Source organism: Sorex araneus, chromosome 5, assembly GCF_027595985.1.
Source record: "Sorex araneus isolate mSorAra2 chromosome 5, mSorAra2.pri, whole genome shotgun sequence".
NCBI classification, from domain to species: Eukaryota; Metazoa; Chordata; class Mammalia; order Eulipotyphla; family Soricidae; genus Sorex; species Sorex araneus.
This window is the reverse complement of record NC_073306.1, coordinates 10,485,774-10,511,554: the sequence shown is the minus strand read 5'-3', so window position 1 is coordinate 10,511,554 and position 25,781 is coordinate 10,485,774. Positions and strand designations below refer to the sequence as shown.

The 25,781-nt window shown below is 39.7% G+C and overlaps 1 protein-coding gene across 2 annotated transcripts in view; it reads left to right on the top strand.

Moving 5' to 3' along the window:
* PDE4B (phosphodiesterase 4B) overlaps nucleotides 1-25,781 on the top strand; it is a 655,118-nt gene that overhangs the window by 104,175 nt on the left and 525,162 nt on the right. For both annotated transcript variants that reach the window (XM_055138087.1, XM_055138088.1), the window contains exon 2: nucleotides 19,718-19,830. In XM_055138087.1, coding sequence (XP_054994062.1) covers nucleotides 19,789-19,830 — 42 coding nt within the window. In that variant the 5' untranslated portion in view covers nucleotides 19,718-19,788. The remainder of the gene's footprint in view (nucleotides 1-19,717; nucleotides 19,831-25,781) is intronic.

The window sequence follows — 25,781 nt, the reverse complement described above, 5'->3', positions numbered from 1 at the left end:
GGTGTGACCCAAAAAGAAAAAAAAAAGCTGTGTCAACTTTACAGAGACCTAACTTAGAAAAAGAAAAATATTGATGAATTCTTGGTTACACAGAAGAAGAAAGCAGAGGAAACTCATTCTGTCTTTTTGTTATGTTTTATATCTGTAGTTTTTACATACTTAGTTTAACTCCTCCAATTTAATGTGAATTTATATGAGATTATATAAAAGGGTAGCTTTTCATAGATGCCATATGTTCTGCAAACAACAAAATTGTTTCTCATTTTATTCAATCATTTAAAAGTCTTTCCTTTTTTAAATTTTTTGTCCTGAAATCCCATCTTTTATTCCCAACTATCCTTTTTATCTTGGCTTTTACCTTTGTTTGGTGATTATTTTGGTGCACATTTGGTGATTTGTTTTGGTGCACGTTGGTGCTTGTTTGGTGACTGTTGTTTCCAAGGGACAATGGTGGAAGATGACATTTGGGATGATCTCTACAAAGGACTGGATGGGACTCCTCTCTCTCTCCAGTCCCTGAAGAGTGAGGTTGGACAGTTATTTTCCATTTCTGTGCTTCACCCATTTACCTAAAAAGAGTTACAAAAGCAGTTTTTGAAATAATGCATCTAAAGACTAAAATAATACATGAAATAATACATCTGGAGATTCTAGAATAGTGCCCACCACAAAGTTAGTAATGTCCCAGTACAAAAGTAAGAATAAATGCTATGCCTATATCCTTTTTTGTGAGCTGATCTTTATAGTTCTGTCTCTTGTCACTTCCCACTGCTGTGTTAGGATTATTATACCTTGAGCGTATTGAGGAAGACATAGAGCATATCTACTTTATTTATTCAGATATTTTTTCAGAAAACGTTTTTGCTTGGCACAGACTAACAATCTTCATAGTGAGCTTCTGAGAGAGATGAAATTATGTACTATTACAAATAAGTATATAATTATTGTAAATTCTATGAATAAGAATAAATGCAGTGTGATAAAAGCCCATGACAGGTAGGGAATATCAGTTCAGGCTTTATTTTCTTTGTTTTGGGGCCACGCCTGGCAGTGTTTGGAGCTCTGTGCTTTGGAGTCATTCCTGGAGGTGCAAAGGGCCGCATATGCAATGCGGGGGATTGAAAGGGGGTCAGCAGTGTGCAAGAGAAGCAGCTTACTTTGTCTGCTTTTTCCACCCTATCAGTTAAGGTTTTTCTGAAGTCATAGCAATGAAGCTGTAGGCACAGGAATGAGGAATTGGGCAGAAATGAAGAAGTATCACAAGGTAGGGAACTTTCTGAGGCTAGGAAAGCATGTTAGGTACATCCTGGCTTGAGCTTATCTTGAGGTAAAGAGAGGGGTGCGGCAGGGTGATACCATTTCACCAAAACTCTTCAGTGCTACCCTCAAGAACATCATGCGATGACTGGAATGGGAAGGAATGGGAGTGAAGATAGACGGTCGGCAACTACACCACCTCCGCTTTGCTGATGACATCGTCCTCATAACACCAAACATTAGCCAAGTGGCACAAATGCTGGCTGACTTCGACCACAAGTGTGGAAAGGTTGGACTGCAGCTGAATTTCACCAAGACAGTGTTCATGAAAAATGAACTAGTCCCTGAGGTTCCACTTGCTCTCAATGGAATGAACATCTCCGAATGCAGCAACTATGTGTACCTGGATTGAGAACTCAACATAAGGAATGGCTTGGTGCCAGAACTACACAGGAGGAAGAGGGCAGCGTGGAACACCTTCAAGAGTGTCGAAGAGGAAGTGGTTAAGAGGGCGAAGAACCTCCGGCTCCGGGCACATCTTTTCGACTCCACCATTCTTCCTGCACTAACATACGCCTCAGAGACCTGGGCCCTATGCAAACAGGATGAGAACGCTATTTGGGTATCCCAAAGAGGAATAGAAAGAACTTGCTAGGAGTATCATGCCTCACTCAAGTGAGAGAAGGAATCCAGAGTTCTGACCTCCGTCGATGATCAAGAATCAGGGATGCTGTCTCATTTGCCAAGGCGTCAGAAATCAGATGGGCCAGACATGTAATGCGATTCAGAGACGACCGCTGGACTAGAGCTGTTACGGACTGGATTCCACAGGACGTCAGAAGACCGAGTGGCTGCCCACCAATGGTCAGACTTCTTCGTCAAAATCCTGAATGACCCTTTGGATCCGGCTGCGGAGCGAGCATGATGGAAGAGCCCAAGGGAGCGCCCTTGGACTCCAGGCAGCCCACTGAACTAATTCCGGCATGGGACCAGAGACCCCACGGTGCGCTGAAACAGTGGGACCTGGGCATCCCCCAATTCTCTTAACCTGTCTCTCTCTCTCAACTCCTCCCTCCTGAGCACAGTGCAGGATCCGCGGTTTTCCTGAGCGCAAAATGGAGCCGGCGATCCAGCTGAAACAGGACGCTTTCGCGTGCTTTCGGGGGACCCCAGGGGGCGGGGGCGGCGACCCCCGCCCACAGCAGATAGATATTTAAACCCACCTCCCCCACGTGTGCTTCCCTTTGGATCCGGCTGCGGAGCGAGCATGATGGAAGAGCCCAAGGGAGCGCCCTTGGACTCCAGGCAGCCCACTGAACTAATTCCGGCATGGGACCAGAGACCCCACGGTGCGCTGAAACAGTGGGACCTGGGCATCCCCCAATTCTCTTAACCTGTCTCTCTCTCTCAACTCCTCCCTCCTGAACACAGCGCAGGACTTCTCCATCTTATGAGCACCATAAAAGGGTAAAAGTTTGTAGTGATGTTATTTCTGGTTGTACTTTCCCTGGACTTTATACAGAAACCCAAAACCGCGCGGCCGCTGCCGCGGCCGCGCAACCTAATGTCATCTTAGCATCAGCAATATGTAATGGTTCGCTTTTAATGGGTCGGACTTTTGTGGGAGATCCTAACAAGAATAGTAAGTCTGTTGCTGAAATATTGAAGGCAATCAAAACGGTAGCCATCTCTCTAGATTAAACTAAGCTATATCCCCACGCCAGCTGAGAAGAAATTTTCTTCTTTCTCGGGAAGAAACGCGGCGTGTCGTCAAAGCAAACAGACCTGGTGGCGTGGGAATGGGATATAAGGGGAAAAATTATGTACATGGAACAGTGGGACGCAGGTGGAATCTCGAGCCGGAGCCGATACCAGCGCAAGACCTTCGGTTCCAGAAACTGCTTCCAGACACTCTACTAGTCTATCAACTAAGCCAGAGCCCCACGTCTGCTGATGACGGGAAATAACCATCCTTTTCGTTTTTTTTTTTTTTCCTTTGTCAGGCAGCGTGGCGATTACTAAACAGGCGTGAACTCGGTGGCGCGGGGCAAGGGGGAAAAAGAAAAGTTATGTAACAAACAGCGGGACTTAATATCTCTATATTCTTAGCAGTGGAGAACTATCAAATGCCTCCTTGGCAATAGGACTGCTTTTCTTTTTTGGGGGAAACCCCAACAACGGTAGTGAGTTGTGTGTTGAAACATGGAATGTAATCGAGATAAGGCATAAACGAAGTGAAACTTATCAAGTACAAGGGTGGGGACTGGGGAGGTGGGAGGGGGCGGCAGGTATACTGGGGGGGTTGATGATGGAGGATGGGCACTGGTGAAGGGAAGGGTGTTTGAGAATTGTATAACCGACATAATCCTGAGAACTATGTAACCCTCCACATGGTGATTCAATAAAATTAAAAAAAAAATCCTGAATGAACGGTTTGAGACTCTTCGTGTTCCTGGAGTGAGCAGATACCATTGGGCTACACTAGCATGCGACAGGAACAAATGGAGACATTACTATCGCCCGCTCGAGCAAATCGAAGATCAACAGGATGACAAGTGATGCAAGTGATACAAGAGAGCTTATCTTAAGAAAAGTGATTTAAAGAAGGCTGTGATGAGAGCTATGGTGGGTAAACCATTGGAAGCCAACATCGGAGGTTCAGGCTGGAAAGGTGAGATAGGGTTAGATATACAGGGCTTTCCAGTTCATAACAAGAAATTTGGGTTATCCTAAATTTTATTGCACGTTTTGGGGAGTGCAAAGCAAGGAAGCAATATGAGGAATTTTGCATTTTTAAAGATTGCTCTGGAGAATAGAAAGAAGTAGGTCTTCTTCCTTTGTTTCTTGGTTACAGAATATATGAAAAGAACCGACTACTCTCTCAGAAGCTTTGCTAAACAAATTTAGCCTGTTGAAATGGATTTTACTCATTTGATCATCTAATGAACCAAATTCCCTTTTTATCATAGCACTTATCACACTGTACTTGGATCCAGACACATTCCAAGGACACAGTAGATATTAGGATGAGTAATTGTTGATTCATTCCCCCTAAGATCAGGCAGTGGGTGCATAAGGTTAAGAATTATGACATATTCATCTCCTTTACCCAAAGTGTCTAAGCAGTTTCTGTTACATGAATCCTTCCCAATAGTTCTGTGACTGTTTAAGAGGAAACAAAGGAAAAGTAGTAAATAATCCTGATGGACAGAAGTGATGATTTGTAGCAGGAAGTGATTTAATTCCCAACCTCTCCTTGAAAGTAATAATAACTGGTATTCTTTATTTAGTTAGTTATTTTACTTTTTAATGGAATTACTGTGGGATAGAGCATACAAAGCCATTCATGATTAGATTTAAGTCGTACAGTATTCCAACACCCATTCGTTCACCAGTGTACATTTCTGAGCACCAGTGTCCCCAGGTTCCCGCCCATCACCTCACCCTCCACCCCCTGCCTGCCACTATGATAGGCAGTTTTATTCTCTCTCTCTCTCTCTCTCTCTCTCTCTATTTTGGGCATTTTGGTTTGCAATACTGATACTGAAAGTTTATCAAGAATATTCCTTACCAATTAATATCCAGGATATACAAGACACTAGTAGAATTGTATAAGAAAAAAACCTCCAACCCCATCAAAAAATGGGGAGAAGAAATGAACAGAAGTTTCCTCAAAAATGAAATACAAATGGCCAAAAGGCACATGAAAAAATGCTCCACATTGCTAGGCATAAGGAAGATGCAAATCAAAACAATAATGACATATCATCTCATACCACAGAGACTGGCACACATTCAAAAGAACAAAAGCAACCAGTGCTGGTGTGGATGTGGGGAAAAAGGGACGCTTCTTCACTGTCGGTGGGAATGCCGACTGGTCTAGCCTTTCTGGTAAACAATATGGACAGTCCTTCAAAGACTAGAAATTGAGCTTCCATATGACCCTGCAATACCACTTCTGGAAATATATCCTGAGGATTCAAAAAAGCACAATAGAAATGACATCTTACCTATATATTCATTGCAGTACTGTTCACAATAGCCAAAATATGGAAACAACCCGAGAGCCCTAAAACAGATGACTGGTTAAAGAAAATTTGGTACATCTACACAATGGAATACTATGCAGCTGTTAGGAGAGATGAAATCATGAAATTTGCTTATAAATGGATAGACATGGAGAGTATCATGCTAAGTGAAATGAGTCAGAAAGAGAGGGATAGACATAGAAGAACTGCACTCATTTGTGGAGTATAGAATAACATCACATGAGGCTGACACCCAAGGACAGTAGATGCAAGGGCCAGAGGGATTGCCCCATAGCTGGAAGACTGCTTCATGAGCGGAGGGGAGAAGACAGATGGAATAGAGAAGGGATCACTAAGAAAATGATGGCTAGAGGAACCAGTTGAGATGGGAGATGTGTGCTGAAAGTAGATAATGGAACAAACATGATGACCTCTCAGTGTCTGTGTTGCAAGCCATAATGCCCAAAAGTAGAGTGAGAGTCTGGGGAATATTGTCTGCCATGGAGGCAGGGGAGGGTGGGAAAGGGGGGGTATATGCGGGATATCGGTGGTGGGGAATGTGCACTGGTGGAGGGATGGGTGTTTGATCATTGTGTGATTGTAATCCAAACATGAAAGCTTCTAACTATTTCACGGTGATTCAATAAAATTTTTTTTAAAAAGAATATCCATTACTTACTTTCAACACTCAAAATCTTGTCCAGTATAATCACGCCTAGCTATTATTGTCATAGTGGTCTATTCTCTATCTTACCTACCTTCAACTTCACTCACACTTGTGGTTAGTTCCAACCATTGACCAATGGAATACGATGCAGCTGTCAGGAAAAACAAAGTCATGAAATTTGCCTATACTTGGATGGACATGGAGAGTATCATGCTGATTGAAATGAGTCAGAAGGAAAGAGACAGATATAGAATGACTGCATTCAGTTGTGGTATATATATATATATGTATACACATACATATATATATATATATAGTAGAAGAACAATATTCATGGCCAGAGTAAGTAGGGGTTAGGAGGACTGGTCAATGACTGGTATTCTAAAACTTGTAGTAGTTTGATGAAAATTAGTAGCTAGCTCTCAGGGTAAAATTAAAATATCTTATTTGACATGAGCAGATACCCACAGATACTAAGTGAATTAAATAGTCTTTGGTGATGTAGACCTCTCAAACTGTCTTGTAGTCCTATGGGTCATTTTAGGATACAATAAAATATTTTCAAATTCTTTCTAAATCTCCCCTAATCACACCTTCACTTTGCTACAATTACAAATCAAAGACAGAAATCCTCAACTAATGCTAGAGTTTAAGAATATAAGATTGGTGTGACAGAGTTAGTACAGTGTGTAGGGCACTTGTCTTGCATGCGACTAAGCCAGAATAAATCCTCAGCACTCCTTAGGTCCCCAAGGCTGCCAGGAGTGATCCTTAAAGGGCAGAGCTAGGAGTAAGCCCTGAGCACTGCCAGGTGTAGCTCACAAACCAAAAAGTAAAAAAAAAAGAATGTAGAATTATTCTCTGATTTAAAAAAATTTTTAAATATTTTAAATTTTTTATATTTTAATTGAATCACCATGAGAAAAGTTACAAAGCTTTCAGGTTTAAGTCTCAGTCACAGAATGATCAAACACCCATCCCTTCACCAATGCACATGTTCCACCACCAAGAACCCCAGTATACCTGCCATCCTACCCCACCCCCACCTGTGTAGCTGATAATTTTCACTTTAATCTCTCTTTACTTTGATTACATTAAATATTTCAACAGAAAACTTGCTATGTTTATTTGGAATTTCTTCCCAATAATCAGACCTGCTGAAAAGGCATCATTTGATAATATGTTTTCCATTGCTGGGAATGAAGAGCATATGAGGTCACGTGGCCACTGTCGTGGTCATGTGGTTTTGGATTTCTGGTATTTAGTAATTAAGTCCAAAGAAATTTCTGCCTGAAGTTGCATCTCTGCAAGCTTGTACCTCTGTTTAGTGGGCTCCATTAAGATGGCAGTCGCCACGCAGCCGGAGAAAGGAAAGGCCAAGAGAGAAAAACCTTTCCTCTCCTGGGGTGGCATGGGGCCGTAGCGTAGTTCACCGTCTAGAGGCATTTCTGCAAGAAGTTGCTGGGTGCCAAAACTAGTTAGTGGGCCTCCGGGATCCTGGGCGCTCAGGAACGGAGGAGCCATTTGTGTGCGGCCACTCAGGTCTTGTCTAGGCAGAAGGCCTGTTCTCTGATTTTTATAGAAGGTTTTGATATGCTTTCTGAACATAGATCTTCTTTGTTCTCTCCCCTTATTTCCGATAAAACCGAAAATGACTGAAGAATAAAAGAATTTTATGCTTTCATAGTAATTTTTAACTATAAAGAATCAATCTCTATCGCCAGTTCTTTTTCTTAGAATAGGAAAGATCGGTCTTCTCACTTAGACCATATTTACTAACGAGAATCTTACTAATAAACTCACCAAAGCATTGCTTATACACGAGAAAGATGGGACGAGTTTGTTACTTTCTACTGTTACTGTCAGAAGTTAACATCCCTGTAAACAAATTGTATATTAAAATACTTTTTTTTTCTCATCACATGTATTGATTGAAGTTTGTATCTGATTAGTAATGGGCAGAGAACACATTTCACAGTAAAAATTGATTTTTAAGTGGCTGTTCAGGAGACATGTTTTACTCTGGACGGTCTATTATTTGCCTAGCTACTCTGCAGAGTGATGACTATTTAAAGAATTCCATTACCTCTTTGTTATTTATTGTTCTCTCAAGCTAAGCTAATGATTTAAAACTCTTATTAATTCTTAATACTTCTTGGAGTTTTTATCTCAAAAGCCCTTGATGCTTTTCGCCTAATTAAGCAAACTGATTGTCTAAGAATTGCTTGTATCTAAATGCTAATTGCTTATAGTCTTAACCGGTTTGACATGGTAAATGTCTTTTCAGATCACATACACATTTTCCCTCTCAGGTTTCTTCACTCTCCATTATTTGCTCTCCATCCCACTACAACGGTTTTTAAGACTGAACATTTTGGTCTTTCCTGTTACCTTCCCTACAGTCAAATCTAAAAGCAGCTGTAATTTAGTCTAGTCATCCTGACTTTCTGAAGGTGTCATGAGATCAGTAAATACAAGCACGAGGGAGGAGTTTAACATTTCAGGTACTGGGTTTTGGACATGTTTGTTCATTTGTTCAGTCTAGAGAATTGGTTTCTAGAGTTTGCATTCACTTCCACTGGTTCCCTGAAATTTCATTAGATTTATAAAGTGTCTGCCTGGTTATAATCCAGTCTCTTTAAAATGCCTTTGAGGAATGAAGATACCAAATGCCCAGATAGAGGGAGAGTGATAGCAAGGCAGTTGGGGGGCTGTAAGTAGGGATTGTCATTCAGGTTCTTCTTGCCCAGAACTTCTCTACCCACTCCTCCTAGCTCCAGTTCATACTATGTTAAGTGACTGACCAAACCAAATAAAATGCTTATTTTATTCAACGAGGTATTTTTTGGTTTATGATTAGAAGTTAAGACCAATGATCTGATGCAGATGTTCTTTGATATTGGCACTTTATGAACTTGCCAAAGAATTAAAGGGAATAACAGAGTTGACAATGTTTTTTTCCTTTGAGGCCATCAAAACATGAAAACAATACTTGTTCCTCATTCTATGATCATACATTAACAAATGGGAAATTTCCTTGCTAATATTTACTTGATGTGTATTTTGCCCTTTGTTATTGTTGGGTTGTGTTGGGGGCTGCACTTCCGGTTGTGTTGCTGAGGGCTTTGCTTAGCATTGATGTGGGGTGGTGCTTGCAATCAAACTCAGGACTGCATGCAGGTGCACCTGGCACTGTACCTACCACTGAGCCACGTTCCTAAGACAAAAATAGGCGTTTTGATATTTAAAAAAATGAGTAGGACTTTCCCGATTTAACCAGAAATCATAACTGTATGCTAAAACAGAGGAAAAAGAGCCACAAAAAATACCTCACGTGTCTAGAGAGAGCTGTATGTAACAGGGGTTAGGCATTACCCTCTGAGTTGTGGCTCAGTGGATTCTGAAAGCAGCTGAAACTCTGGAAACCACTCAGTGCTCACATAAATGGATGCTAGGTGTGTATGTGTGGCGGAGATGGACTGTGAAGAGGTACTAGAGAAGTAAGTTATTAGCTTACTGAAAAAATGAACAGTCACCTCTAGAGATCTGGGGTGCCTTCAAGAAAGGGAAAGTTCAAAATGAGAAGGGGAGAGAGAAAGAAGAGAGAGAAGGAGAGAGAGGAAAAGAGTGAGGGAGAGAGGGAGAGAGAGAAAGAGAGAGAAAGACAGAAAGGGAGAGAGAGAGGGGGAGGGAGGGAGAGAGAGAAGAAAAGAGTGCCTGCCACAGAGGCAGTCTGGAAGGGTGAGAGACAGGAGGGATATGGTGGATATTGGTGGTGGGAGATGTAGTTTGGTGGAGGAATGGGTGTTGGAATATTATGTGATTGAAACCTTATCATAAAAGCTTTGTGACTGTATCTCATGGTGATTTAATATAAATAAACAAAAAGAGAGAAAGAAAAGATTACCATCTATGTCTCAGTGCTAGTTAGAAAAATAAAAGGGACTTAATACAGGAGACTGATCAGACAAGTACTGAATGATGAGAAAAAGCCATCCAGAGGGTCAGACAGATAGGATAGCAGGTAGGGCATTTTCCTTGCACGCAGCTGACCTGGGTTCAATCCTGGGCATCCCATATGATCTTTGTGCTTGCCAGGTGTGATCACTGGGAAGAGCTGGTGATAGCTCCTGAGTACTGCCAGGTGTAGCCCCAAAACAACAGACAGACAAACAAACAAAGAAAAAGGAAAGGAAAGAAACAAGAAAAGAAAAAAATGGTCAATCAGGCAATCCAAATATTAGTTAACTGCAAGAAACAACTACCATTCTTAGGACTGAAGGTGAAAGAGTAGATGGCCTTACAGTAGTTCAAGAATGTACGGAAGGAACCACCAACATAGGATTTGAGCCTATCAGGGGATCACACTTAAGCTAATCAGGAGGTATCAGAGGGCAGAATTGTGTGGCTGGCTCTGGGTCTGCCAGATGTTTTGAAAAAATTGTGTCTGCCCCTGGAAGGACAAAGATAATTCCTTCTTTCCAACCCTTCTCTTCCAGTCTCCTGCTAATGATTCCTGTTGTCAATATCTTAAATTTTTTTTAAAAAAATCAATAGCTGGGAAAATAATTGGGAAAAGAATCTGGTGGAGGGATCTGTAAACGATCACTGTATGAGTAAAATGCAAATACAAAAGTTCATAAGTTTGTAACTGTACATCTCAGTGATTCTCTAATAAAAAATTTTTTAAAAATATCTATGGAATTTAGTCTTACATCTCAGTCCTACCATTACTGATCAGGATTTAGAGTCATTGGATTGAACTAAATGACATTGATAAAGAATCCACCTAATATCTCATTTCTTCATTCATCACTTAGGTAGGAGACTTTCTGACCTGCACTTTGAGTCTTATTGAGCAACAGAGAAAGAGAAATAGAGAAATGGCAGGTCAGCAATGGAAATAGGAGCCAGGTTGCTAGTTCCTTCATCGTGTGTAACAATAATGCCCACAGCGATTCTGGATCTTACAGTGGATCTGGATCTCTAACTGAAGAGTTAGAATAGCAGACAAGGCGCTTGCACTTGGCCAGCACCCCATATGGTCTCCTGAGCACTTCCAGGAGTAAGCATTGAGCACAGAGCTAAGAGTAAGGCCAGAGCACCACTAGGTGTGGCCCGGACTTCCCCTCCACTCCCACCCCCACAAAAAGAGATGATTTTAGATCATGTGCTTTGTGACTTGAGCCATCTGGTCATTCCTTCAATTAAAATAGTAGATTACTGGCAAGGAAACCCTACCTGAAATAATCTTAATTATACTAATGGAAACAAGAACTGAGGAGACTAGAAATGCTCTTTTTTTTCCCCAGTGGGAAAACTTTTACTTGAGTTTAAGAGAAAACTCTAGCTAAGAAGCGAGTCAACATTTGGATGTCTCTCATAGAGAATCAATATGCAGTCTCTTTTTGCCAGAAAAGGACAATGTAGAGGATTGTCCTTAAATGTCTAGTGACATAAGACTTTTACTCCATTTCACTAACCTTTCTACCCTGCTATATTATAAAAGGAAACTGAAGCTGAAGAAGAAAAGAGGGAAGCACAAAAAGAGAGTATTCATTCCCTTTTTCCATTCCAAGTCCCAGACATAGTTAACTGATCTGAGAGAAGAAAAGGAGCTGTTTAAAGCAATTATGAAATTGAAATTATCAACTCAAACAAACTGTTGTTGAATTAGAGGAAATAAATTTCACACTGTGGAATTAATAAAAAAATTAATAGAGTTAATAGAGAAAAATAAAAACAAGTAAATGTTTATATGCTTCTTTTGAATATAATCTCGTAAGAAAACTGCACTCATTAAATTGGAATAAATAGCTTAAAATTCCAAACATTATTTTTATTTTTCTCAGTTTATGTATCTTTGATGTTGATTTTTAAAAAATTATCATGATTTGTTGATATTTAATTCAGGGATGACTGATGGTATTTTCTGTTATAACCTCTCAGGGATATATTGACTCTATTTCTACAGCCCATTTCTTACTTTTGCTGCTAAGTCTTTGTTGGAAAAAAGAAGAAAGGGAAAGAAGAATTCACATAAAGCATATTGTAATGTTTTATCCTAACAAAGTGTTATAAAACATGAAGGCAAATTTTAGAGGATCTTTGAAGTGGTCAAGACTAAAGGAACGCTATTAAAATATGCAATAAATTGAATTTAAAGTCATCATACTCATAACCTTAGAAATTATTGTAAATACCTTGTTTAATGAACACTGAGTGATTTATGTATTGTAAAGCAGATTTTACTAATAAAAAGGTAAAACTCACAAATGTTAAATTAAGGCCAACTGGCCTCTTCTGCTGTTCACACTTACCTTTAATTTGAGACATTCAATAACTACCTTGTGTCTCTTAAAAGTTATTCCTTTTTATTATATTATTAGGGGACATGTTCTAGAAAACATATCCACTTAACTTGTGTTTCAAATATAAAATTGCATAAAAAATTACTTCCTTAAGGTCTATCTTGAATAGATGTGAACAAGGCTTAATCAGCTGTATAATGGCAGGTTAAGAATCCCAGTTTTACAACAGAATGTTCACGTCTTAGCAGTTGGAGAATGTGCTTTCATTACTGTTTCAAGACTTGATTTCCCCACCTTTGTGGTTGTTGTTCATCTGTTTTTGGGTTAAAGCTGGCAAGGCTCAGGATTTACTCCTGGCTCTGTACTCAGTAATTATTCCTGGTGGTGTTGGGGACCATGTGGGGTGCTAGGGATCAAATTCTGGTCAGCTGTGCAAGGTAAATGCCCTACCTGTACCTGCTGTATGATTGCTCGGGCCCCTCCCCACTTGTCTTGATTATTGTGTCAGCGTCATTCAGTTGGTTCCTCTTACAAGATATAATTAAATTCATATATGCATTGTGCTTAAAAGTGGCATAAAATAAAATTTCAATCTATATTAGCCTAAACAAATAAAAACTGACACTTGGCAATTGACAATGATATGATACGTATAACCCCTGTCTCCTACATTATACATGTTATGATCTAATACATGCCTTGTGTACTATTATATATATTTTTTAATAAGAAATATTTTATTGAATCACTGTGAAAAAAATTACAAAGCTTTCAGGTTTAAGTCACAGTCAAATACTGATTAAACCCCCATCCCTTCACCAGTGCACATGTTCCACCACCAAGAACCCCAATACACCCCCTCCCACCCCACCCCCCGCCTAAGTAGCTAATGATATTCCCTTTGTTCTCTATATACTTTGACTACATTCCATATTTCCATACAGAACTCACTATTATTGTTTGGAAATTTTCCCCAACAATCAGGCCTGCTGAATAGGCATCATCTAATAATTTCTCTTCATTGCTGAGAGTGAAGACTTTGAGTCTTTGGGTTTTGGGTTTCTAATATTTTAGCTCAGTTCACAGTCAAAATGCATGACTGCAAGAAGCCGCTCTGGTGCCAAAATGGGTTAGGAAACCTCAGGATCACAGTCTTTAGGCGCGGAGGGTCTGCCTCTCGTGCCGCGGCTCTGGATCATCTCTGGGCAGAAGGCGTGCCAGTAACGCCCCCCTCCCAGGACCACCTACAGGCTACATCACTAAAGAAAATCCTACCTCCAGGTTGAGGGGTCTTAGAGGGTGGCTCTCACCACGTGGATGCTGCCGCTGCCGCCATTTTCGCTCAGAAAAACGGGGCCGAGAGGGAAAATCCCTCCCCGGGCTGCACGAGGTTGTAGCTCAGTTCACAGTCAAAATGCATGGCTGCAAGAAGCCGCTCTGGTGCCAAAATGGGTTAGGAGAGCTCAGGATCACAGTCTTTAGGTGCAGAGCTTGTGTACTATTATATAAGCTAGTAATACATAACATAAAACACAGTAACACATTACAATCCTTATCAAAATTTCTACACCAGGACGCCTCGGAGGGGGTGGGTTGAGTTTCCCTCCCTGTCCCAAGCAGAGCCCCGGCAGCCGAAGACCTCAGGAACCCAGCCACAGCCATGCTCAAGGTCCCTCTCCACATGTTCAGATGAGCCTCACGCATGAGGGAACTGGCAGATGAACCCAGGTGTGCGGGACCTGTGGCTGAGATCTCCAAGCCTACTTGGATCAGGACTGGGCCTCTTCCGCCCAGATCCCCCATTTTCTAGTAGCTAGGTGGTCACACCCAGAAACTGCCCCTGGTGCATTGTAATCTTGCCAACATCCAGAGAGTATAAAACCAAGCTCCTGGAAGACATCTTATAGCCTAGTTCTCCCTCTCGGAGAACCTGACAAGCTACCAAGAGTTTCCTGCCCACATGGGAGAGCCTGGCAAGCTTCCTGTGGCATATGCATATGCCAAAACCAGTAACAATGAAGGGTCTCATTGCCCTGACCCTGAAAGAACCTCCAATGCGGCACCGTTGGGAAGGACAAATAAAGAGAGGCTTCTGAAATCTCAGGGCTAGGACGAATGGAGATATTACTGAGACCATTCGAGAAAATCGACAGTCAACGGGATGATAATGATGATCAAAATTTCTAAACAAAATCACCTTTGCCACCCACAGAGAATAATAAAGCTTTTTGCTTCAGAAAAGCAATTTGAAATAGTGTCTGCTTATCTTTTTTAAAAAAGCTATAAAATCATGCTAGAACTTCAACTAGGTTTTGGTACTTCATTACCTGAACAGTATCTTTGGAGATCCTTTGTTTCCAGTCCCCGTGGTAAACCTCTGCTAGATGGGTATTTTATTTTATTTTAGGTTCTGTTTAAGTAAGATTTCATACATGAAGTGTTCCAGCACCCCGCACTGTACCAGAGTGTCCTCTTTCCTCCATCATTATCCCAGTGTGCCCACCACCATCACCCTCAGCCACCAAGCTTTCTACTAAAGACCAGTTCTAGGTTTCTATTGCCTTTGTTCATCTGTGATTCTCCTACAATTTTTTAAATATTCCCACATATGATAGAGATCATTCTGTTTGTCCCTCTCCTTCTGACTCACTTCACTCAGCACAATACTCTCCAGATCTATCCATGTAACAGCAAATAGCATAATTTCATATTTATAGTTGAGTATTTTTCTATTGCATATATGAACCATAGTTTCTTTCTCCAGTCATCTGTTCTTGGACACTTGGTTCGTTTCCAGGTTTTTTTGCTATAGTGCACAGTGCTGCGGGGAACATTGAAGTGCAGTGGTTTTATGTTTTTAAAATTTTTATTCTGTTTTTCTTTTGGGTACACCTGTGGTCAAGGTTTACACCTGGCCGTGTGATCAGAGATCACTGCTGTTACTGCTCAGGAAACCATATGTCATGCTGGGCATCAAATTCCAGTCAGTTGCATGCAAGGCAAGTGCCAGAGTTTGGGGAGGCAAAGCATGTATAATGTAGAACCTCACAGGAAGTAGGGTTTCTTTCCAAAAGAAGGAGAAAAATAATTTGTTGGAATTACTCTTACAGGTCTTGGAAAGATTAGGGATAGACAGAAAAGAATCTCAGGATAAGTGATAGTGGAAAGCTGGTAGCCATCCTGTGTCTAAAGGGCAAAATTGAAACATCAATGAGGGAACCCAGGAAAATCAGTCACTTTGATTAGAAGGGTCCCCCATAGGAGCTATGACCTTGAGTAGAGAGAACTGTGGACACTTCTTGACCATAGCCAGCAAGATCTCTTTTCTCCTGTCCTCCACTCTCGACCATGGCTTCCCGTCAGCTGATCTACCCAACACTCAGAAGGTGGAAGAGCTCTCCTGCGTATAATCCACAGATAAGTCTTCCTGCACAGCCATGAAGAGGAGAGTGGATTTAAGTGGCAAAAGAAGCATATTCAGAATATAATGCCTCTTCTTATCTCTTTCTTTTCCTTGTTTTATATCACAGATGTTGATTTTTTCTGAATATGAAAGTAATATATTTTTAATATAGAAAATTTGGAAAACTGCCTTATGACTTGAAATCATATTTTTTCCTAGCCAGGACCTGTTCCCACTTGCAGGCACATGAATTCATCTAGTCAGTTGTCACACTCAAAGTGTTTTAAAATATAAATTTATCACGATGGCTAAGGCTAATGCTCTTGCTTGCCAAAAGATCTACTGTTACCCTAAACATTTTGCCTTTCCACTTGTCATAAATGTCTTGAGCATGTTGTCTTTCTACATGTAACATGACCTAGTATATTCAGTTCCTTTTTGTAGTTTTGCATACCATATGGTTTTACAGTATCTCCACTGAACAAATCTACCTATTACTTAAGGATAAAGTAATATTTCAAACTCATTTCTGTCCTAGAGTTTACTTGAAAACCTAATACCAAATGTCTGTATATCTTATAGAAATGTTTGCCACACATAGGATTTGAACATTTGATTTCATTCTTTGAGTTTTTCATTTCATAAATATTTTGAGTACCTAATGGATGCAAATACATATTTAATTGATGTAGGTTTTTTCCTTCCAACTTGAACCAAGCATTATGGGGGAATGGTCTACATGATCCTTCATTTATTTTTTATTTTCTTTTTAAATTTTCCCCTTTATTTAACCACAATAGATTACAAAATTGTTCATTTATATATATTTTTTACAGGCATTCAATATTCCAGTACCAGTCCCACCACCAGTGTGATGTTCTCTCCACCCTTGCCCTTGGGAGGTGGTTTTCCTAACACCGCCTAAGCTTTCCCCCTTAACAGGCACAAAATAATTTATTTAATATTGCTTGTCACAACTAATTGGCTAATGGAATTATCCAAAAATTCTCCAGTAAAAGAAAATTGGTGAAAATGATTGTATCTCACTACGGTGTCATTAAGTCCTTGTCTGAAGGTTTCATGAGCAGTTCTTGCTAGTTAAACCTTCTGTATTAATGTTTTTGTTTATTGAGATTAGTTGGCTTCTTTGTTACTTCCTCATCTAACTTGGTATGCTCCTACCATGTTGTCAGGACTATAGAATTTGGAAGAGTTGCACACTGAGAATTCAGCTGTGTGCTCCCAAAACTTCCAGGATATTTAACTAGGCCATGAGTTTACAAGGCAGTGTTTGTGGTATGTGGGTGCAACTTCTGGGCTTCCAAAAGTAGGGGGGAACAAGATAACATTTGTATCATGTTAATCATGATGCTAAACTTATCTATCTGTTTCATTTTGTGCCTTGATAGGTTAGGCAGAATACTGTATAGATTTACTAACTACTAACTACAAATGCACTCCACTAACAGATATCGAAGTGACCACGTAAACTTTCTTATTAGCTGTGACCCAAGACTTAGGTCTTACTTGTCCTCCCTGACTCTGAGAAGACTCTAGAGTTCTCAGCCTAAAGACTGGCGTACCTGGAATTTTCAGCAGTTTGGTGTCTCTGTAGAGTTTAGCTGTGAGGCAGTGGAGTTGGGCTGGTGGCTGGTGGCAGTTGTGGGCTTTGGCAGGGTGGGGGACTCAAGCAAACTCCCTCCTGAAGACTGGTGTACTCATGAACTTTTGTGACTTGTTGATCTTATCTGAGATTTAATCATGAGTCTGTAAAGTTGGACCAATGTTTAAGACTGGGGATATTGATGGTGGGGAATTTTCACTGGTGGAGGGATGGGTGTTTGATCATTGTGTGATTGTAACCCAAACATGAAAGCTTGTAACTATCTCATGGTGATTCAATAAAAATTTTTTAAAAAAAGAGGATATACTTCATTTCTTCATAGAAAACTTGATCTTTGTTCTTCCCTGCAGAAGATAGCCTGAGATTACTCCTCCAATCATCTCATTTTATTTTTAAGCAAGTCTCTGGCAAGTAAATTGAATATAGGATAAAGAATAAATTTTTCCTAGAGATATTTTTCTTACAAATCTAGCTTGTGATGTTATTTATTAGAAATTGCCTTTCTTTTCTCATTTTCTTCACAAGACCACCTTTATACAATTTCCTATTCTTTCTTTGTTCAGTGGCCAATAGGGCTAGTACCAGTGGTACTGGGGATCAAACCCAGTGCCTTACATATAATAAGCATGTGTTCTACCCCTTGAGCTACATCCCTGTATTTTCTGTTCCTTGAAACTGACTGCAAATAACATTCATATCTTATTAATCATGATGATAACCTTATCTGCTTGACTTTATGATTATGTACCATGATAGGTAAAATACTGCATAAATTTATACAGATTCAGTTGACACACACCTAACAGATATTGAAGAGACCACATAATTTATTTGCTGTCCATGACCCAACCTAGGTACTAGCCTGTCACTATTCCTTAGTTTCTTTATTCACAGTAATTATTTATCATCACTTCATAAAAGTTTCTCCTCGTATATTTGGCACAAAAGTTTTACAGACATAAAATAATTAAAAATCAATGAATATGCTCATCTTCGGGTTGTTCCCAATAGTATCTAAATATATATTTTTGTATTTTTAATAAATTTTTTTCTATTAAAACAACATCATTTTGTAATGAATCTTCACTGATTTTCAATGTTTGTAGTTTTAAGAAAATTAGAATTGCTGGTGAAGCCTCAATTTATGTCCTGTGTGAGAGAGAGACTGAACTTTTCAATCTGGTTTTGCTTAATTTTTTAAAAAAATTAGAAGTAAGAACTCTGTTTCAGGTTATTTGTCTTATAGCGTATCCAAGACTGAATATGCCCCTGATAGAAGATGTCTTTTATTTGTCTAGTTCTGTCAGGTTTCCAGCTGCCCTTGAATAGAAAATTTCAATTTTGCGCATTTGTGTTTGGCCAGCATTAGAACTCGGGAATGCACTGGTCTCTTCCTGTATCCTGAGGAAATTCCTTTCCTTGGTGTTGAAGCAAACACCTGACAACCTGTGGGTTCATTTCTTAGAACACCGAGAAAGGTGAAATTTCTCCCTCTCCCTCGCCACTCTTACCCATTCTGTCAGTCTGACTGCCAGTTCCTGCATAATATAGGCAAATTATGTGTTAGAAATTCAACCCTGGTTTCCTGGGTGATGGTACAATGCCACTACTTAGTATTCCTAGTCACATAGCTACAATTCCATCACGCTCTTCGTCTATATATATCTTCACGTTCGAGAAGCAGACTTCTCAAACCAGGCCTGCAATAAGAGTTTAAATGTACAGAGTGTGGAAACAGAGAAGCTTCCTTAGCTCAGCAACGAGGAGACGGTATATTTGTTAGACCAGGATCTGGAGAAACTGCCAGATGGACTAATGCTTCTTGGATGTGATGGTTTCTCTAGTATTTTTTTTTCTAGTTTAGTTCTGCAAATTTGGAATTCGGCCTGGTTTCCGTTAGTCTGTTTTGACAGTCTTCCCAACAGGTCTTAGTCCTTAAACCTTAAGTCTCCTGTGTTAGCTGTGTTGCATTGGTTACCTTATTTATTTGTTAGTTTGTTTGTTTATTTATTAGGTTTTGGAGCCACACTCAGCGATGCTCAGGGATTACTCCTGGCTCTGCACGAAGTTAGCAAGGCAAATGCTCTACCTGCTGTACTATTGCTCTAGCCTCCCAGTTATTTTTCTAATCTTCTCTTCTTTCATTCGAAAAAAAAAAGAGAGGATAATCTTCTCACATAATGTTATAAAGGCTATCCAGTGTTCCTTTTTATCTCCTCCCAGAAACAGCTTGGCACTGGCTTATTGAATTATTGTATCTTGTGAATCTTTTTTTTTAACACATCAGATTGGTTTGGTCATTTGTGATATTTACTTATAGTATGCATTCCAGTGTTAATCTCATGGATGCAGATAATCCACCTAGGTGTATTCAATTAAGGATATCAAGCTTTTCTTGTTTTTGTCTCTTTTTCCCCCCACCCTCAGGTCTTGAAAACTGCCAGCCAAGCTGCCCTGAATAACCCATATCCCAGGCAGGGATTGTTTTCACTTCTATAATGAAGAAGAGCCGGAGTGTGATGACAGTGACGGCTGATGATGTAAGTCGCTAAAGTTGGAGTTGCCGGATTCCGCCCACTTTTTGTCTGCTCTATAAAGAAATCACTCTCTGATTTCATTCAAAGAGGGAGGTGGGGGCAGTGAATGAGAAGTTATCCAGAAAGTCTTAAGGCCACCAGAGTGGATAATTTCTGTTTAGATTTGCATTGTCTTGCATGGTGGCCTCAATCCACACGGCCTGCTAAGCACTGGTCTGAAGGAAGATGTGCAGTAAGTGTGAAATAGGTTTTGGGTTTTAAGAAAATGACATATAAATAAAAAAATAATGGGAAATATTTTACTAAAAATTTTGTATAGATTATAGGTTACAGTGATAACATTTTAAACATACTAGGTGGAGTAAAATATACTGTTGAAATTAATTTTGCACCTGTTTTCTTTCTTAATATGATTACCAATACATTTAAATGGGCAAATTTGGATCCCACTGGTAGTTTTATATTTTATTTCCACTGGATAGTGATGATTCGAAATTAAAGGTTTTTTTTGGGGGGGGGCGGTCACACCATATTGGGATGCTGGGAATCAAACCCAGGTTGGCTGCGTGCAAGATAAATGCCCTACCTGTTGTGCTATCGCTCCAGCCTCATGAAATTAAAGTTTTTTTTAATTAATTTTTTAAAATTTAGACAGTGTGCTTTACTGTGTTGTTCATAAAAGAGTGTTTAAGGCATGTGATGTTCCGATAACAGATGATAAAAAACTTCTTACTTTCAATCTCAATTTTTAAGATATAGTACAGTAGCCCAGAACAGTGCCAGGTGTGGCACTAAAACAAAACAAAAAAAGTAAATAACATGCATATTCTGACTCATATTTGACTTGACAAATAATTTGGCATGTATTTTAACTTAGAAATTGACCTGTTTTAATATTTCTGTTATTACACGGCTTGGCATAGAATTGCTTATAGACATATTCAGTAGAACTTGACCTTTAGTCAAAAAAATAACCAAGTCAGTAGTTAGTACCCTATAACCCTCAGTTCCTCTGCTATCATGCAGTTTATTCATTCATTAGAAGCTCAGAGGCTGATGAAAGGTTGAGTGTTGGCACTACATAATTTCTGAGACCTAGAGCAAAACAAAAGGATGGGTCTCCTTGCTCAGAAAGAAGGGGAAAGTGCTGTTAAGAGATACTAAAATATACAGTTTTCACTGTGGTTTATCTTTTGACTTGTCATAGGGTTTTAGAATTTTATTATCTAATGTTATTGTTAGTAAAGAAAATATTTTTAATTAGTACAAATTTTCACTGTCACTGTCATCCCGTTGCTCGATTTGTTCGAGCGGGCACCAGTAATGTCTCTCATTGAGAGACTTATTGTTACTGTCTTTGGCATATCCAATATGCACGGGTGGCTTGCCAGGCTCTGCCGAGTGGGCTCGATACTCTCGGTAGCTTGCCGGGCTCTCCGAGAGGGCTGGAGGAATCGAACTCAGGTCGGCCGCATGAAAGGCAAACGCCCAACTGCTGTGCTATCACTCCAGGCCCAAATTTTACTTTTATACTAATTAATTCACAGAGGATCTTGGACTCTGGGCTCAATGGAACCTGAGAGCAGAGATCCTCTGCCTGCTTCCTCCAATCTCCCTTGACCCAGGGGTCACACCCATAAGCCACCTCCTGCCCGAGCCAGATAGTCTCCTCATTGACCACCCTCGAGAGCTCACAGGCTGCTTCTCCCGGAAGGAAGCATAAAATGAGGCCCCAATAACCATGCCACCAGACTCTGAGCCAGGAGCACCCCAGAGGGGGGCAGATGAGAGCCCTTCCTGCCCCAAGGGACCTAGCCCTGGCAGCCGACCTCCACTACCCAATCACAGCCTTGCTGCAGGCCGCTTTCCACATGCTCGGCCGAACTTCACGCTTGAGTGAACATATTCCTGGACTGCAACACATCATCATAAAAGGAAATATATATATATATATTTGTCTGTATATATATATATATATATATATATATATATATATATATATGTCTCTCAGAGCCTGGCAAGCTACCGAGAGTATCCAGCCTGCATGGAAGAGCCTGGCAAGCTCCCTGTGGCATATTGGATATGCCAAATACAGTAACAATAACAGTCTCATTTCCCTGACCCTGAAAAGAGCCTTCAATTGTTGAGAAAAATGAGTAAGGAAAGGCTGCTAAAACCTTAGGTCTGGGATGAATAGAGACATTACTGGAGCCCACTCGAGTAAATCGATAAATAATGGATTGATAGTGATACAGTGATACAGATAGTTTCACTGTATTTCTGTGCCAAATACTAGGAAGATTTTAGAGATCAAGCAACAAATAGTAGAGAAGTTATAAAATTTCCCTTTTGGAAATTATATTCCAGAGGGGAGGGAAGAAATAAATTTTAAATTAACCTTTGCTATGGTAAGGTCTTTGCAGAGAAATGATTTTGTTCAGGGTGGACAGGAATGAAGGGTGGCTTGAATAGACTGTAGAAGTAGCTTTTGAAATGACCTCTGAGCATTGAGGGAGTAGGCCCTGTGAGGATTTGGCAGAAGGACATTTCCGGTAAAGGGAGCAGCAGTTGTGAAAATCTTCACGCCTTCAAGAGGCTAGGTTTTCTCTGGGTATAAACCAGTGAATAATTGTAGCCATGGCCTTCATCTAATGCAATACACAAATGACTTGAGAAGGACACCTGATACCACTAAAGACAGGAAGAGAAGGTATTCAGTGGTTTGTATTTGGAAAGCAAATTCCAGAAAGAAGAGGTAAATTAAGTGCTACTCAAGTGCTGAACACAGTTAATTGTGTCCAAAGAGATCCCAGGAGAGTTGAGAGTGGAGAGAAACTTAAACCAGGTTTAAGGCAAAGTCCGAAAGGGAAAAAGACTTAAGAGACCAGGAGGGGAGGAGGGAAGCATATTTATGCAGACAGAGGCTGGTTATTTATATTGTATTGTATTCTGTCACATACTGTTATACTATAACGGAAAACCAAATGGCCGTATCTGTATTCCAGCTATAGTTCTGCATTCTAATCACGAAAGTCAAGCAATTGCTTCGAAGTGAAACCATTCAGTGAGAGTGAGAGCAGTACAAATCTAGCTCTAGGTGAACGATTGTAAGGGATGCTGGTTGACTATGAGAAAAATCACCTTCCTTTGTTTTTGTTTTTTTAGGCCATACCAGTGATGTTCAGGGGTTACTCCTGGCTTGCAACTTAGAAATTACTCCTGGTGGGACTTGGGGGATTATATGGGATGCCGATGATTGAACCTGGGTGGGCCACATGCAAGGAAAGCAAGCACCCTTTCCAACTACACTATCATTGCTCTAGCCCTGTTACCTTTCTTGTTTTTTTTTTCTTTTTGGGTCACACCCGATGATGCACAGGGGTCACTCCTGGCTCTGCACTCAGGAATTACCCCTAGTGGTGCTCAGGGGTCCATATGGGATGCTGGGAATCGAACCCGGGTTGGCCACGTGCACGGCAAACGCCCTACCCGCTGTGCTATCGCTCCAGCCCCATAGCCCTGTTACCTTTCTAAAAGAGACAAAATTACTTTCTTTATTGTCCCATGGCATTAATCCTGATAAGGATCCGAGGTGTCACGTGATCCCCCAAGTTTATTTCTGATATCTGAGGCTTTAAAAACTTTAGCCCAAATTGAATTTGCATCTAAGAAGGCTGGAAATGTGGAAATGCCTCATCTTGTTTCTCACTGTGAATTCTAAGGGAAGAATTTAAAAAATTACGCCTCTAAAAACAATAATGACAAAGGCTGGACAATAAACATAGACACTAACTTGTCTTTTTGGTATATTTCAGGGTCCATTTTTAACAGTTATTTGGGGAACTGGGAATGGAACCGGAATTAGTCCCTTTCACATGCTCTTCACTTCTCTGCCACCTTCCCCCACCTCAGTGTAAATTTTCACTCTGGCATTTCCTTTGTGATAACCTTTTGGAGTTATATTGGCAAAAATACAGATTTTTTTCCACAAAAGGATTATCCAAAATATGAGGATTATCTGACGCTGGTTTATTTCCCTTGGGGTTATAAAGACATGGAAAATTTGGGGCAGTATGAAACATTAGAAAATTTGTGACTTTCAGCAGTAATAGTGAAATTAAGCTTCATTTCTTCTTATCTTTGATGAGTAGAGACAGTCTAAATCATGTTGGTTAAAATGGGGAAATGAGCACAAGATCATAAATGCGATCACTGAGAAGCGACTGAATTAGATTTTGCCTTTGTGGATGCAGTTTTGGGGGAGCAACTGCACATGAATTAGAGTTTGAGGTAATTAAGAGTAACTGCATAGGTGATTGAGTGTTTCTTGAGTCTTAATGTTTTCTATATTTAGCTTAATATAGAGAGATATTTTGTTCTTATGTGGAAATGCCTTTTCACATGGACTGAAATAAGGTCTTTTTAAAACAAGTTATTTAAAGTCAAAGAATGATTTTATATTTTTAAATTCAGTGTGGGGATTATTCGGTGGTAGGTGTGGTTATTATCTTTCAAATAGCACATACCACATAAGTACTCCTTTGGTTACTCTACTACAATTCCTCTTTGCTGGCAGTAATTCCTTTTTCTTAGAGAAAAGTATCCACTAAATTTTTTATGATGCTATGGGGGTGGCTAATGGTTTCACTAAACAATGCTCATTTCTGTTTTCTTGTGTAAAGTTTCTTGCTTAGGAGGCAAAGAATATAGTAATCATTTTGCTTTCCAGATAACCTTTTTTTTCTTTACATGCCTATTTAAAACTAGATTTATGTTTGCAAGTTTTAGCCTTTAGTTCTTGAATTTATTCAAGAAGATTCTAGGGTATCCTGCCTCCTAAATTGGTATATACATCTTTGGAGAATGAAATATATACATAAAATGAAATATATACATTAAGTTTCTCCCTTAACTTCTTAACTTTTGTAAACACATAGTGGCTAACTAGGTCCTATGCTACAGTGGATGCCATAGAATAACAATTATTCATCAGTAATCAATGGAAATCTTATAGACCAATTAAAATTCTGGATAATTCTGGGTCTTTTTTTATTGAATTGTGTTTTTACTGAGTTTCAAATAAATGGAATCACAAAATCCTAAGTCAACCACATGAAATATATTTCAGTTCCAATATGTAATGTGGGACCTATGGAAAATTAGCCTTTTCATACCAAGTTATCTATCAAATTGTGGTCTTGTGCCGCTTAAATAAGTGTAAATCACTAGAATATGGGATCTGTAAGAACAGTTGGTATGCATTGTTTTGTTGTTATATTCTTTTAAAGTAGCATACTATAAATCTTTTATATAGACGCAACCAATATTTATTTGTTGAATGAACCTAGCTGGACCCTAAAACTTGTTAAATTATTTTTGTGTGAATTTAGATAGGGATGGCTAGAGGAACTTTTATTCATCTAAACCTTAGGAGTTTCATCCCATGTTCTCCTTAATCTAATATGAAGGTTGCATAGGAAGTGTATATGTTTTTTAGGGTCACAGATAACTTCAGGTGAGAAACTTTAACCTGAATCTAGGGATTCTTTTGTTCCCTATGAAAAGTGGAGAATGATAGTTATGACTCTTAAACTCTAAGTTACAAGTACTGGCCATTTGTAGAGCTCTGACTTTTTCTGTCTTCTAGCTGGTGTGAACAGTACACCAGGTAAAGGCTGCTGGGGGACTCCTAATAGTACCAGGAATCAGAGTCAACAATATAGACGGATGAAAAAATGGTATTACTGGTTAGGAGATGGTGTTTTCATCTTATCACAAGCATTTTATTCATGTCAGCTTTAAGTCATTATTGAACAAGGAAGATCAGTTCAGGATTGAATGAGCATACTATTCTTTCTCTAAGCGCTTATATAATTTGACTTAAAAACAAAAAAGTACCTTAACCCAGAGAAGACCATTATTTTAAAACAGGAACTGGAACAGTACTAGTCATA